Here is a 16,383-nt window from a genome sequence, read left to right as displayed (position 1 = left end):
CGTGGCGCCTTAGACGACTGGGCCAACCGTGCCCCCCAAATCGAACCATTAGTTGATGTTCATTATCCACAGTAGTACGCACGATCTCTACTGCTGCTTTAATGCAGTATTTGTGATCAGATTTGGAATGCGTCGTCTACAGAGTGATGACAACCTAAGGGCTATTGATCTGTTATAACTGGTAAAACTAAGCGAGACGTAGCCAATATGTTCAATTTGTCACAGTCCGTGATTTGCAGACGTTGGAACAGGTTTCGGCAGACACAACATGTTAATGATCGGCCCCGCACGGGGCGCCCTGGATTAACAACAGAAGTCCAGGATTTATGAAGTAGAAACCAGACTCGAAGAAACAGAGCCCACACAGCAAATCAATTCGCTGTTCACTAGCGCTAGGCCACCAGGGTTCAAGTTACTGATCAGACAAGTAGAAATCGTTTGCAGGCAGCCAATCTCATGATCGGCGACCAGGTGTTGTACCACCGTCAAGAAATCAACACATTCTAGCCAGAATTATGTTTCTAGGCTTGTCAGCACCATACCCGTGCTCAAGGGTTTCACCGAAGTGCTAAACGTCTGAGACATGCATCGCTTCAGGCTTTCCTCCCACATTAAGCTAACACGCCGTGATATAACTGGAATACTGTTAAAAGCGGCGTTTAACACAACTCATTCCTTGATTCATCAAGTTAGCATTGCTTAAAGCATCACTTGTATTATAGACTCTCCTCCCACATTAAACCATTTTCATTTTTTTACCAGCCGACCTGTAGTAAAGCAAAAAACTCGAAAATTGCATATTTTTTTCTTTCCCACATAGGTCGACAGGTATTTTCCTGTAAAAACTCCGTAAAGCAAGTAAAAGAAGGTGTGGCCTAAGCATGAAGCAGCCCTAAACTAAAAAAGTGACACGTGAAAATTCATCGCTTCTCTTTATTGGATCACATACAACCGTATATACATTTACCACGTGTCTTCGAACACAGGACGTATTATCGAAATTCATGCATATTCATGGATCAAACCATCCGATTCCGAATTGGTTTGGTCCTTGAACACATTCATCAATCTATAGCTGCTATAAACAGATCCTCGCATCAACCATTGGTTTGGTCCTTGAACACATTCATCAATCTATAGCTGCTATAAACAGATCCTCGCATCAACCATTGGTTTGGTCCTTGAACACATTCATCAATCTATAGCTGCTATAAACAGATCCTCGCATCAACCATTGGTTTGGTCCTTGAACACATTCATCAATCTATAGCTGCTATAAACAGATCCTCGCATCAACATCATTCAAAATAAGTTTAGAAACGTAACAACAAAAGGTAAAATAACATCTGTACCGGTACATGTTGTATTCTTTGTGAACCTGCAACATGTTGGTTCAATATCAATAGAACTGAGCATTAATTACAATAAGAACGGGCCTTGGCTACGCCGATTCAGCAGTCTGAATTTATGCCAGTGTCTACATAGATAAAACAGTAGATAAAACAAAAGTTTCTAAATATATTTTGAGTGATGTTGATGCGAGGATCTGTGTATGAAACTCTTTTATATCTGTTGAACCTAGCTGCAGTAGTAAATACGGAAATAGCAAATGATAGCGAAAGTTATGAAATTTGCTCTCGAAGTAAAAACTTGATTGTATATATCTTCACGCTATTTGGTCGGGCATGTTCAGAAATGGTTCTGGTGACTGCCATATGTGAAATAATGCTTCAAAATGTTCAACATTTTATGCCTTAAACGCTTTTAATGAACTGTTCTAACAACCCACCACCATCTATGACTTGGTCTTGTCTGCTTCGAAAGGTTTTTGCAAAAATGTCCTGTGCTTCGAGTGGAGTATTTCAGCTTCGGAAATCTAGATCTTCACTTGGAGACGCCAGCACACACACAGTGTCGACCCCCATCGATAAAAATAAGCTGTCCCGTCACAAAGCTCGCAGCGTCGGAAGCAAGGTAAGCAATGGACTCAGCCACATCCTGAGGTTGGCCCACTCTGCCAAGGGGGTGGCGACCAGCTTGTTGCTCCAAGAACTGGAAATATAATAACAATGACCTTTCAGGACAAGAGGACCACAGGGGCAAATCACACTAAAATCCGATCTTAGCTCTCGCTGCAGCTTCACAAAGATCTGAGGACATTCAGTTACATGCCAGAACGACCCTTCATCCAGCCAATCGGAGCGTCGCTTACGAGATCACGAAAATGAAAGTCCGAATGTGTTTTTTAACGATGCAACACCATTCGTGACCTACTCGTGTTATTCCGGGACAAGCCGAATAGCGACCAGTGCCCCTCTCGTAGCCATTTTTGCGACCGGGTTCCGTCTTAGCGCAAACGGGCATACCTAAAACAATTGTCAACTCGTTGCGTAATGGTTCACACATTTTCCCCATATATTATATATATTTCAGATGCAATTTAAAGCACATCGGGGCGTGCGGAATTATACGGTATGATTGAACACATTTAACTGTGTCTTTGGTATATTTTTAGATGTAAGACATATGTAAAATCAAAAGTTATTTCTGAGGGATTCTTTGACGCCGAACTTGAAATCATACCCGCATTCTGATTGGTTCGTCGTATTTTCGCACATAACGTTCATCGATAGGGGGACGAGTATTCTTGCAGGTTACGGCGCGGAAAGGGGCGAGTTGTGACGAATGCATGCAACACGGGGCATTCCGAACAACAGTTGTACGACTGATTCCGTCAAAATCAGTCTTTTCTCTCTCCAATGGGTGAAACGTTTGACACAGAAGAGACTTTCCATAGTCCTTGACAAAGTATTGCCATACAATATCAGAATTTTCTTTCGTTCAGTTTTCAAATTTTGTCAAAATAGTCACTTAGTCAAAATATTTTTCAAATCGTTGTGGAGAATAGAATCCACCATTTTGGAACTAGTGCCGTAAAGCTCAAAAACGTTGCTTTCTGACTGGATGATGTAGATTTCTTGTTAGTCATTTACTGGTCGGTCAAAGTTCGTGAAAGGTCGTTCTGAGGTGAACTGTACTGGGGGAAAGTAGGAAAGCAGGTGGATCTGATGGAATGAGACTGGGCAGGGACGAACAAGAAGAAGCCCTTTCGTCCCTGAGGAATGTTCTTGTGGGTAACACATTAAGGTGGCAGTGGTGACAAGGGTTCTTGCAGGTTACGGAACGGGGTATTAGTAACGAATATTCTGCAGGTTACGGAAGGGTGCAGTGGTGACGATTTTTTCTGCAGGTTACGGAAGGGGGCAGTGGTGACAAATGTTTCTGCTGGTTACAGAAGGGGGCAGAGGTGACGAATGTTTCTGTAGGTTAAGGGGGCATTGGGGACGAATGTTCTTGCAGGTTACGCAGTGGTGACGAATGTTCTCGCAGGTTACGGAAGGGGGCAGTGGTGACGAATGTTTCAGTAGGTTGTGGAAGGGGGCAGTGGTGACGAATGTTCTTGCAGGTTACGGAAGGGGCAGTGGTGACTAATATTCTCACAGGTTACGGAAGGGGGCAGTTGTGACGAATGTTCCTGCAGGTTACGGAAGGGGGCAGTGGTGACGAATGTTCCTGCAAGTTACGGAAGGGGGCAGTGGTGACGTATATTCTTAAATGTTACGGAAGGGGGCAGCGGAGACGAATGTTCCTGCAAGTTACGGAAGGGGGCAGTGGTGACGAATGTTCTTGCAGGTTACGGAAGGGGCAGTGGTGACGAATGTTCTTGCAGGTTACGGAAGGGGGCAGTGGTGACGAATGTTCCTGCAGGTTACGGAAAGGGGCATTGGTGACGAATATTTAAGGTAAGTGACCAGGACGTCCACGAATGTCTGACATCCCATTAACAGACTTCATCTACTGACGGAATAGGTGACACGTAATTTGACGCATCACACATTACGACAGTTGACATCTGTCTGACCAGCATCAATGCTGTAGAGAACGTAACGTAGCCGCTGACCTTGGTGTACTCGTCGTCCTTGTCGTGGAACGTTGCGCCCTCCCGTCTGTGTATCAAACTCACCACAGTGCCGGGGCTGAAACAAGAGCGGTGTATGGAGCTGAGATGCTAGTCTGGCGTTTGATACAGATTGTCTACATTATAAACCTACTACCACTTTTGCCTATAGTATTGTAGGTAGCTTGCTATCTCATAGTAACCTTGTGAGATGTACTACTTTCAAGTGAGACCTCCTGAGATGGTTTACATTTGAATTGTGTAAACTTTAATATGCAATTAATGTTGATTTTTGAGTGATTATTTTTTTCCACACGAAAACTCCATGACCTGAATCGAACCCGCAATCTCACATATCGTGTTTAGTATTGTAACCAACTGAGCCAGTGATGAAAGGGTGTTCAATCTTACATGTCATGTCTTCAGTTGTGTGCATGCTGCATGTGGTCATTATCTCGCCTGCTGTCATCGAATTGGTTTTATACCACGACTGTTTTTTGTTTCATTTATTGTTTTCATATTCTTTCTGGTACTTCATGCACGTAGACGTTTCAGAAGTTAGTTAACACCTCCTCGGGGTTTTCCCTCGCTGGAGGTTTACGTTTTAAACCAAAACCTCAGATTCAGGTTTTAACTATAACGTAATCTGAGGCATGGATGAACGGTATGTGATTGTACCGATATTGATAAATAGCAATCCTTCAAAGTAGATTTATTAATGTCTACGAAATACCACCCTGACCAATTGGCATTCCCAGAAAATTTGATTCAAGTCATCACAATCCACTTTATGTGTCTGTGTATACCACTCAAAAGAAGTTAAAGAACACTCATTTTTTTCATATTACTACAGTTAATCATGGTATGACAGATTAACTATTAATTAAGAGTGTAACAGATTCATATGAAAGAATCGGATGTTCTTTAACTTCTTTTTGGTAGTACATATCAACTCGCAGTTGATGCTTCCCCCAATTCCATAGAAAACGTCTCAGTTTGACACAAGTCTCTAGTTACAACTGAAAATGGGCCTACATATGTGTTGCATTTCAAGAATACACACAGACAACGCTAATAGTTAATCAGGCGTGCTCGTCAAATGTATCACACGTTCTATTACGAAAAAGAAATTCTTACTTCACAGAGTTTACTCGAACTTTCTTGGGCGCGAGCTCTGCAGAAGGAAAAACAACCGCATGAACAAATGTCATGTTCTGATAAACATAAATAAACTCTTTGACCTGACCCCCACCTAAATAATTATATAAACAGCTAAATTAATGTATCATAAGAACTAAAGCTTAAATCCCCACAGCAATCTTCCAATACTATGGGTTAGTCCCATTATTCCGTGTAGGGGTGTATACCTACCGACCAGATTACGTATACCGGAAGGACGTGCTAATCTTACGAACGTGTTATGAAGGTCCTGAAAGTAAATGGCGGAGACAAACAAATTGAAGACCACAAGGAGTGCATGTAGATATCTATGAATACACAATACCACTTTATAACCCGTTCCCGGGAGAGGCTGGGTAAACTACCTCTCAATCCATAAAGAAAAACTCCAACGCACACAGTCACTCAATCCTAAAAGTCATCCCACCCATACATTCATCCCATCCTATGTCACCCACTCAGACTCTCACCTAAAGCCAGGCACTGCGTGAGCATATCCATGGCGGCCTTGCTGACGCAGTAGATCCCGATCTCCGGCATCTGGAACACATGTGACACGTGCAGCAACCCCGTGACTACATAACAGTGAATAGTTTGCATTCTCGAATGAAGATTAAAAACACTTAATGATCGAAGATGGGTCACTGTCTCTTTACAATCAAATCTTTTACCCCGATACACTACCGTTTTGTGTGACGATTGGACGACATGTGTCCACATCGGGTCGGGTCAGTTGAGCGCTGAGCACATTTTGACCGCCTTATACAAATGTCCGCTTTCTAAAACAGCTTTTGGCAAATTTATTTACAACCCCAATTTGGAAAATTTTGTTTTAACAAAAGAAAACCCACAAACAATTCTTCTTTTGGTGTGTAGATGCCATGGCGCTCAGAAACGAAATACTATATTTATATTTGATATAAGAAAACAGCGTTATCACCATCCCCCGCAATGAGGCAAACAAGAAATTTGTTTGTTCTTATAGTAGAGAACATAAACTATAAAAAAGAGACCCATAAAACATTAGAAAGAGATACGCACTTGGGCGCTTTTTGTCATCAGAAAAAATGATTAAATATGAAATTAATACACACAAAAGGCCCTTTCTCTGTAAAAAAAATAACTCAGTCTTGATAAGTTTCTCTTAGATAAGTTAACTTGAGTTGTTTCTGAGAAATCTTGCTCCCATTGCACAAATAACATGCATCGAAGGACGTAACTCTGTTAAACTATTAATTGACGGGACCAATTTTCGAACTTATCTCTCAGATAAGCATGCAAACCTTAATACATGTAGCTTCAGAAGGAGCCCAGTTGATCTGCAATCTTGGCTCCGTCACTTCACGACACAGGATGCGCAATACCTTGGGACTTGAAAAACTATGACCGAACTTTGCATACCACAAACCTTGTAATACTTACCGACTTAGCTCCGCATATACTGGATACGTTTACGATGTTCCCTGCAAGAAGGACCCAGTTTAAAGACTGTAATACCTCAACGAATAAATCAGCCAATTAAAGGCCTGTCCAAAGAATGAAATTACTGCTTTTATTTGCGGTCACTGGAAGACCAGAGACAGAATTGCAGTTGAAACACTATGTGTGTTGTTTGCGTGATACCAATGTTTCTCTCAGGATCAAGGATCACAGGACTGATGCTATTGACCGTTATGCCAAAGAATCGGTATATTCCCCCCAGCCCCAGTATTTGTAAATACGCAATCCCTTTTCGAGTCAAAGCTTGCTGAGGATTACCATTTTAAAAGATAATACGTCAAATTGCATGCACCTGTTGAAATAGGCAAAGACGAAATCACGAAAACAAATTCATTGTGAAAAAGAATCACTCTCTGTAGCGCGTATGCTGCCCATGTGATGCGATCACTGCCTGGCACCGTCGTCTCGTGCTCCCAATAAGGGTCTGGATTGTTGCCATGGGAAGATTGGTCCACTCTTCAGTAAAAACTTTGCCAAGTTTCTGACGAGTTCCCTGAAGGACAGGGCGTCGTGAGAGGACGATCTACATCCTGCCCAAGATGTACCCACCCACGTCTCCCCCATATGTACGCACCCACGTCTACCTCCGATGTAGGCACCCACGTCTCCCTCCGATGTACGCACCCATGTCTCCCTCCGATGTACGCACCCACGTCTCCCTCAGATGTACCCTACCACGTCTCCCTCAGATGTACGCACCCACGTCTCCCTCCGATGTACGCACCCACGTCTCCCTCAGATGTACCCTTCCACGTCTCCCCCAGATGTACGCATCTACGTCTCCCTCCGATGTACGCACCTACGTCTCCCTCCGATGTACGCACCCACGTCTCCCCCATATGTACGCACGCACGTCTCCCCCAGATGTACGCACCCACGTCTCCCTCCGATGTACGCACCTACGTCTCCCTCCGATGTACGCACCTACGTCTCCCCCATATGTACGCACCCACGTCTCCCCCATATGTACGCACCTACGTCTCCCCCAGATGTACGCACCCACGTCTCCCTCCGATGTACGCACCTACGTCTCCCTCCGATGTACGCACCTACGTCTCCCTCCGATGTACGCACCTACGTCTCCCCCATATGTACGCACCTACGTCTCCCCCAGATGTACCCACCCTGTGCCTACCTAAGATGTACCCACCCACGTCTACCCCAGATGTACCCACCCTGTGCCTACCTAAGATGTACCCACCCACGTCTCCCCCAGATGTACCCACCCACGTCTCCCTCAGATGTACCCACCCACGTCTCCCTCAGATGTACCCACCCACGTCTCCCCCAGATGTACCCACCCACGTCTCCCCCAGATGTACCCAACCACGTCTCCCCCAGATGTACCCACCCACGTCTCCCCCAGATGTACCCACCCACGTCTCCCCCAGATGTACCCACCCTGCGTCTTTTCCAGATGGGGGACTGCCAGCTGGGACAGGAGGAAGGGCACCTTCATGTTGAGGTTCATCATCTGGTCGTACTTAGATTCCGCCATCTGCATGGACGCCCCTGGGTACAGCATACCCGCGTTGTTCACCTGCAGTACGAGAGGTTAGGTGATGAACAACAGGCTTACCCGGTCATACATGTCTAACCACAGACAAACAAGGGGCCATTGAGTAAGGTGTTATTCTCTCAGCCCTTGAGTGAGTAAATGTCGTTTTATATCGTCAGAAATATTCCGACATATACGGTGAAACCCAGATACAGCAATCTCCGTTTTATTATTTATTATGGTAATGTGTAGATGTCTCAAACAACCTCAAACAAGCAAACAAACAAAATGCATTGGAATCAAATTGAAAAACTGTTCCAAATATGTTATAAAATGTTTCCAGATGTTTTATGCACTCGAAACACAACAGGGAAAATGAAAAAGACATACATCGATTTTATTTTATTTTTTTATTTAAAAAAAAAAATTTTTAAGGTTGGAAACGTCAGCCAACGGTTGACATACACGTACCAGTACATCGAGCCTGGCAAACTTGGCTACTGTCTTTTCAACGGTCGCCTTCCTGAAGGCCGCGTCAGTCAGGTCCCCGCAAAGGGTCAGAATCTGAAAATCAAACAGAAAGGATTTCATCTTTCTTGTTATCACCTGACATATTTCCTCTGACAGTACTAGTGGTGAACTGAAAAAAGTTATACATACATTCGAAATATTTCGTAATGGCAGAAATGATGTGTGATGTTGCCTGAATCAAAAGGCTGAATGATGGAATTCAGGCATCAATGACGATGGATTTTATGCCGCCTATGTTTGCCTGTACTAAATAATACCTAACTGTTTCCAGTTTGAGATAATAAAATCCTCTAGTGCAATCAGCCTGTAATCAGTGCTCTACCGACTCTCTCTCGGGACAACGAAGCGATCCTTGCAACGTTAAGTTCTATATAGTCATAGCATTAGTATGATGTCATAATGGTCTTCATGCAATGTAGACCTTCGTTCATGCTAAGACTGGACGGGAGAGAAGTAAGCAGCGAATCTGAAGACAGTCTACAGGCAACGGTGACCAAGCATCGTGGCGCGGTAGACATGATACGGCGTTATCTTTCACACATCTTCCTACGCTTGTGCATCTTTAGATTAAGACCTTTTTTGAAATTCAAAATTTTAGATGTCTTTGTCAAAATGACAAACAAAATCACAATACTCCCTCACTTCACGCAGAAAAGCAAACTAAATAGAAAGAAAGATGCTGAACAAAAATAAAATATTTTTCTAAAAAAATAGAAAAGTACTTGGGGTGTACAAGACAGGAAGTACAATACTACAACACTCACGTCATCAGCAGGTATCCCGCACTCCGAGCATCGCTTAGCGACGTCTTCCAGTCTCGTCTTATCTCGTCCCGTTATCGAGAGTTTGGCTCCATGTTTGGCAAAATGCAAAGCTGTCCCTTCTCCAATACCGGAACTCGCTCCTTGAATGACAGGATATTGTGTCGTAAAATTAAACCAGACCTAACATGTCTACAATTTTGTATTATCTGTATCAGAGAATATGTCAGTGTTTAACAATGCTGACACTAGTGAATCATCCCTTTTTCGAGATCATTGAATATACATACATACATACATACATACATACATACATTTCCCCATTTCACCTCATCTCACCTTTAAATACGATATTCCAATGTTTCAACATGCACTATAGCTATCATTTATTTATGATGTTTCAATGACACGCTTACTCTGTCCAATTACAATACGCTGCTGGTGGCCACTTGCTGAGCAAAACTTCCTGCCTTGGTTCTGCAAGGGTGCCCTGATCTTGTAATCGTGGCCTATTCCCATCTCGTGGAAAACGTCGAATGCGTTGTTAAACTTGTTAAACTGTGCGCTCGTTCACCCCCACCCCCCATATATATATATATATATATATATATATATATATATATATATACACACACACACATACATACATACATACATACATACATACATACATACATACATACATACATACATACATACATACATACATATATATATACAGGGATAGAAACTAACTGTTTTAGTCCCACACAATGATAAATAAATACATATACTGTTTTAGTCCCACACAATGATAAATATATACATATATATATAGACAGGGATAGAAACTAACTGTTTTAGTCCCACACAATGATAAAGCAAAACCCTTAAGAATGGCAAATTTCTACTAGTCCTTATGATACCTAACTAATGGACTAGTGCCAATTTCTAACGCTGAAGGTATACATATTTAACCTAATGATTTTGCATTTTAGTGTGACCAAATACATCGGAAAGACGTCTTATAATACAAAACACAATTGTCGTCTTATTTGTTTGTTGTAGAGTTGTATAGCCCGACGATGCACTGTATAGTGACATAGCCCCGCAGATCATTGAAGGGTGATATCGCCTCGCCGATGTACTGCAGAGCAACAAAAAGCGAGGCGATAACGAGAATGAACAACCCTCATAGATAACCCCACCTAATTCCCTGACAGTGTATTACAACCTAACACCTTCTACATGTGTACTTCTCTATGCTGGGGAAATAGTTTGTCATTTACCTGTAATAAGTACAACTCGGCCTGCAAAGTTCGCCATCACGTCGCTGCAGTCGTCACAATGATCTCGCTGGTGAATAACTGGGTCAAAGGTCGGAACACTCGCCGGGTCATGATCGCGAGCTACGCTATGTATGTAAATATTCAATAAGGGTAAACAGGGGTCACCGACCGATATGAATGCTGATATGGAGGTAGAGGTTGTAATTATTCAAACATTTCGCCTTCCTGACACGAATGCCAGCAAGCAGTCACAACGATGTAAAAGAAGTCACGGTAACTGTAATACCGTGAAGAGATACTACGTACCACGTTTGCCGTAAAAGGCGACTATGCTTGTCGTAAGAGGCGACTAACGGGATCGGGTGGTCAGGCTCGCTGACTTGGTTGATGCATATCATCGTATCCCATTGCGATTAATGTCAATCGCTGGATTGTCTGGTCCAGACTCGATTATTTACTGAAAGCCGTCATATAGCTGGAATATTGCTGAGTGCGGCGTTAAACAACAAACAAACAAATGAAGAGATATTAACCTAGGTTTTTTCCGTGAGTTGAAACCCCAGCCCTTGGGAATGCCTTTCACAAACTGTACACTTTATTAATATTATTAATTTATCTTTACTTTCATTTGTTGAGAAATTATCACATGATATTCCTTAAAACACAGTAAGTGGGCGGTCGGGTAGCCTAGCGGTAAAGCGTTCGCTCGTTACGCCGAAGACCCGGGTTCGATTCCCGACATGGGTACAATGTGTGAAGCCCATTTCTGGTGTCCACCGCCATGATGTTGCTGGAATATTGCTAAAAGCGGCGTAAAACCAAACTCACTTAAACACGGTAAGTTGCCTTGAAACCACACAGTCGTGCAGCGATCAAAAGTGGTATTGCCCTGTGTGATAAAACCAATGGCCTTAAATAAGAGAAATATTTTAGTCAATCAACGAGAGCATAACCAAAGGCTTGTTTGTGCATCATCTCCTGTGACTTCCCATGACATCAGGTTCAATTATTATTAATTTTTTATAAAAACATTGACCACATTTGGGTAATATCCTGTTATATCATATACCTATCAATGATATGAGGCAGTTGTCACGTGAGCCAACACAGAGGCGGTCATATCACAGGGTGTGCAAGACTCGTATTACACCATCAGCAGGGCTGATATGGGTTGCCAATGCATTTTCAATGGGCGATCGATATCAGCCAAGGAGGTAAGAAATTGGAGTTACGTCCCTTAGAGCGTCCTCTGCTCCAGTAACTTTCCTGTGACAATGTCTTCCAAACAAGGTGAAAATGTATTGCATTCACTTGCCTTAGTCGGCCTTGCATTTTACAAGTTGATGTTATGATAATATGATATGAAAGGTTATTATAAGGCAGTTTTCATATCATACCTCAACCCTCGACCCCCATAACCGGCCTCTGGTCTTTGGGCCTCAGGTTGATATGGAGTTATATATTTCTCACTGTTTCTTTAGAATGAAGATAAACCTACCGTGTTTTCAAAGTCAGATGTTTTCAACTCCTAACCGAGACCTGTACATCTTTCAAACTTGAATCCTCACACTGACGCACTCGGTTTGAATGAAATTTACAGGTATCGATTCAACGTTTGAAACCTCTAAATTGAAAACACACTAGGTATAGCTCTTAAGACTTTCATTAGGATTGACTGCTCTGATTTCAGTATGTACCGAGTTTGTTTTCAAACCAGAGACAAGTCCGATCATGTGATATGCAACTTAGCTTGTGGTAGTGGGGTAGTGCTATGACACCATAACGTGGGAAGTGGGTGAACTGCATAGCACCGTTTTTCACATATATTGCGGAACCTTTTGAGAGTTATCTCCCCTGATTGTTGGGGGCGTGGTTAACGTACAACGGTCACCTCACAATAGTCTACAAGTTCAGTGTAACTGTCACACTAACTTTTGCCCTCACGTAGAAAAGGGTCGGTTGGGTAGCCTAGTGGTTAAATCATTTGCTCGTCACGCCATAGCCCCGGGTTCGATTCTCCACATGGGTTAATGTGTGAAGCCCATATCTGGTGTCCCCGCCATGATATTGATGGAATATTTCTAAAAGCGGCGCAAAACTATACTCACTCAATTACTAAGAAAAGCAAAATGAAAGGGAAGAAAGATGCCAATAGAATAGAAATGTTAGTTGTGAACACGTGATATTTAATTCGTGACATGTGCCTTCAGTCACCTTGTTGTGGCGGATATTACCAGCTGAACGTACTTGCGGTGTACAAGACAGGAAGCACCATACAACAACACTCACGTCATCAGCAGGTATCCCGAACTCCGAGCATCGCTTAGCGACATCTTCCACTCTCGTCTTATCTCGTCCCCTTAGCGAGAGTTTGGCTCCATGTTTGGCATGTTGTAAAATTAAACAAGAGATAACATTTCTACACTTTTGTATCATCTGTATCAGAGAATAAGTCAGTGTTTAACAATGCTGACACTAGTGAATCATGCATGCTAAGATATACTACTTTTTAAATTCGTTATGCCACTGTTTCGACATGTCACTATAGCTATCATTACTTTTTTTTTGTTTTATTGATACGCTTACTCTGTGGTGTATGTGTGGTCGTTTACGTGAAGTGAATTCTAAATATTTTACCAAGATACATTTGCTGATTGATTACAAATCAAGTCAAAATGTCCTCCCTTGCTTTTGCAAGGATCTGCTGATCGTGTGTTCGAAGTTCACACTGATATCGTGGTAAACGTCTTTGAGCCGGGTGAGTTTGGGTTTCCTATCACATTCGGCTGACACACTGAACTACTCTTTACTTTCAATGCGTCGTTAATCTTTGCTCTCTCACGAGCGCGCTCGCCAACGTTGCCATCCACCCACCCACTCACTCACTTACACAGTCATACATTATGAGACCGCCTCCGTGGTCTAGTGGTAGAGCGTCCGCCCGGAGAGCGGAAGGCCCGGGGTTCGATCCCCGGCCGCGTCATACCAAAAGACGTTAAAAGATGGTACTTGTTGTTACCCTGTATTAAGGCGCTAAAACAAGGACTGGTCGGCTCGGAGTCAGTATACTGTGTCTGAGTGGGGTATTCATGGTAAACTGCGGCATGGTATCTCAGTGAGCTAGCACTATAAATCGGCATCAGTCCGGACTAGTACAAGCAGCCACATACACACACACGTACATGCACGTCGCTATAACCTTGGAAGCGATGTTAAACCCTCACCTCACCTCATACATTATATTATATGGCGATGCACTCTAAGGTCAGGGCACTATAGAGTGAGATCGCCCCGCCAGTGTGTAACCTCAAGAGGTGCGATAACGAGAATGAACAACCCTCATAGATAACCCCACCTAATTCCCTGACAGTGTACTACAATCTACCACCTTCAACATGTGTACTTCTCTGCGCAGGGAAACTAGTTTGTTATATTTACCTGTAATAAGTACAACGGGATGCAAACTTCGCCATCTGCCGTCACGATGATCTGGCTGGTGAACAACTATGTCTAAGCATGACTCAGGGAAACATGGTCGCGAGCTGTGTAGTGTAAAGATGCAATCAGAGTAAAAAGTCACGAACAATGTGTATATTAGACAGACAGACAGACAGACAGACAAATTTAATCAGTACTTCAGGCCACCGGCCCATAATACAATGGAAATATACTGTATATATATTTGCATGCTGAGTAGATTTAATAATGATTTACCGTTTAACACTGTTTCCGTTCGAATGTTTATGACTTGGAAGAGAAAGTTACATAAGCTTTTTATAATTTGTTCGTTTCAGCTGACATAAGTCTTATAAAATTCTCAATACAGGGAGGGGTAACGAGACGCTTGGGAAAAGAGTTTCTTCTTGCTCTAGAATACTGGTCACAAATCATAAGAACATGGAATTCATCTTCAACGGTTATGTCCCTTCGAAAAACAGGAAGTGCAGACGCGTTCATTATGTGGGATGTTGTTGTGACGACCCAGTTCAACAGCAAATCTGAAATGATTACACCGGAACTTGGCTTTAAGTAGTAATTGCATTTCGTTGATGATGTCGGGGAAAAGTGCCAATATTGAGTGAGACAGTCGTAAAATCGTCGTTTAAAATCTGTCATGAAATGTTGAATATTACCAATGTCTTGGCTAAGCCAAACAAAACCAAATCCAAACTGGAATAAAATCATTTTAATATGTGATGCCAATGTAATTTTACCATTATCATCAAGAGATTTTAGTATATAATAAGCTTCGATTGGTAGTCTGTGTTGTTCCATCTGAATTAGTCTGCACCAGTACTTGACTGCTCTTGACATGTAGTTATACTGTAGGGGGAATCCTACCACAGTCTCCTAGAACCATGTTGTTATTGGTGAACTTATTTACTTTCAAAAAGGATTTGCAGAATCTGTTATGGACACTCTCAATAATATCACAGTAGCTGGTTCCCCAGATCTCTGATCCATAACATAGGATTGATGAAATCATAGCATCAAAAATATTAAAAAAAGATCATAGTGATTAATGTATCCAAATTGTTTTTCATAATTATATATTGAAAGAAATGCTTTCCTTGCCTGGGCTGCTAGACATGCTTGGGCCTTGGTCCAAGATAACTTTGGTGACCATTCAAAAAACACTTTTCATATAACGGCGAAGAGGACCTCCATTCAGAAATACTATTATTTTAGTCTTATTCAGATTGACTGTCATGCCAGTGTCATCACAGAATTTCTCAAGGGTCTTTATTTTCTTTTGAAGCTGTAAAGCAGTATCTCAGAGACGGTTGACACAGCATCAGCAAATAACAGAGCAAATACACCAGGGATATGAGTAGATATAAACACACCTCTACCAGCTTCTTCCTCCAACATTGAAACTAATAGATTAATAAATATGATGAAGATCTGAGGGATAAAGATACACCCCTGACGAGTACCCATGGTACACTTGAAGTATGGGAATAGTCCACAATCAGTTCTCACACATGCACATAGTGTTGAATACATCTGAATTATAAACTTGAGAAATTTACCTTTAACTCCCAGTTGAAGGAATCTGTTAAATAACATTTTGTGGTTCACACTGTCAAAAGCTTTTGAAAGTCTATAAAAAGACAATAAAACCTTCCATTTCTCTTTGATAAATATTTGTTGACCATAGCTTGTAGGGTAAAACCTGGTCAATAGTGGAATAATTTTTTCTGAAGCCAGCTTGAAATTCAGATGTGTATATTAAAATAGAAGTAGACCTGTTGTAATTGGTCAGACTAGATCGCACGTATGTTGTGTCCTTAAACCTACAATGATCTTAAGTCTACAATATTCATGAGTGGGCGTGGCTTATGTATGCAAGTGGCACTATCTTCTTCAAAGCTTGTTGACTTCTAAAGAACGCATCGCTGTTTCGGCTATCATTGCGTGATACGATATTCCACTCACAATCTGCACACCAGGTATAAAACATGTAGTTTATGTGTCTTTGAAGATTTTGCTGTACTGTACTGCCAGCCTCGACTTCGGACAGATCGAATTACAGAGTCAACCCAATTCGCCTATCTCCGAAACATTCAGTGATCACCAACAGTAGCCCTGATCGGAACAGTGACATGTCTTTGCTATTACTTTCACACCAAACACAGTAAAAACCTCTTGTCACCAAGATCCATACTTATACAGTTCATCTTTCTC

The 16,383-nt window shown here is 42.2% G+C and overlaps 1 protein-coding gene across 1 annotated transcript; it reads right to left on the bottom strand.

Annotated features, from left to right (window-relative positions):
* Positions 1–927: 927 nt before the first annotated feature.
* LOC139459582 (3-oxoacyl-[acyl-carrier-protein] reductase FabG-like) lies at positions 928–10,757 on the bottom strand. Its single transcript, XM_071241136.1, has 9 exons — positions 10,696–10,757; positions 9,431–9,570; positions 8,607–8,699; positions 8,039–8,177; positions 6,560–6,600; positions 5,608–5,677; positions 5,096–5,132; positions 3,962–4,037; positions 928–2,052 (listed from the first exon to the last, which is right to left on the bottom strand). Exons 1-9 carry the CDS (start codon positions 10,730–10,732, stop codon positions 1,885–1,887), a joined length of 801 nt encoding a protein of 266 aa, XP_071097237.1. The 5' UTR covers positions 10,733–10,757; the 3' UTR covers positions 928–1,884.
* Between the last annotated feature and the right edge of the window lie 5,626 nt (positions 10,758–16,383).

Source organism: Haliotis cracherodii, unplaced genomic scaffold (assembly GCF_022045235.1).
Source record: "Haliotis cracherodii isolate W230 unplaced genomic scaffold, xgHalCrac1.p SCAF_13, whole genome shotgun sequence".
Taxonomy (NCBI): domain Eukaryota; kingdom Metazoa; phylum Mollusca; class Gastropoda; order Lepetellida; family Haliotidae; genus Haliotis; species Haliotis cracherodii.
Note: the sequence above shows the minus strand (reverse complement) of the source record. Positions and strands in the feature narration are given on the sequence as shown.

Coding starts and splice junctions, on each gene's coding strand:
- LOC139459582 (XM_071241136.1), bottom strand. CDS start 10,732: ATGGCGAACTTTGCAGGCCGAGTTGTACTTATTACAG. Junction 5,133..5,607: donor CACGCAGTGCCTGGCTTTAG/GTGAGAGTCTGA, acceptor TTCCTTCTGCAG/AGCTCGCGCCCAAGAAAGTT. Junction 4,038..5,095: donor GTTCGAGTAAACTCTGTGAA/GTAAGAATTTCT, acceptor CTCTTGTTTCAG/CCCCGGCACTGTGGTGAGTT.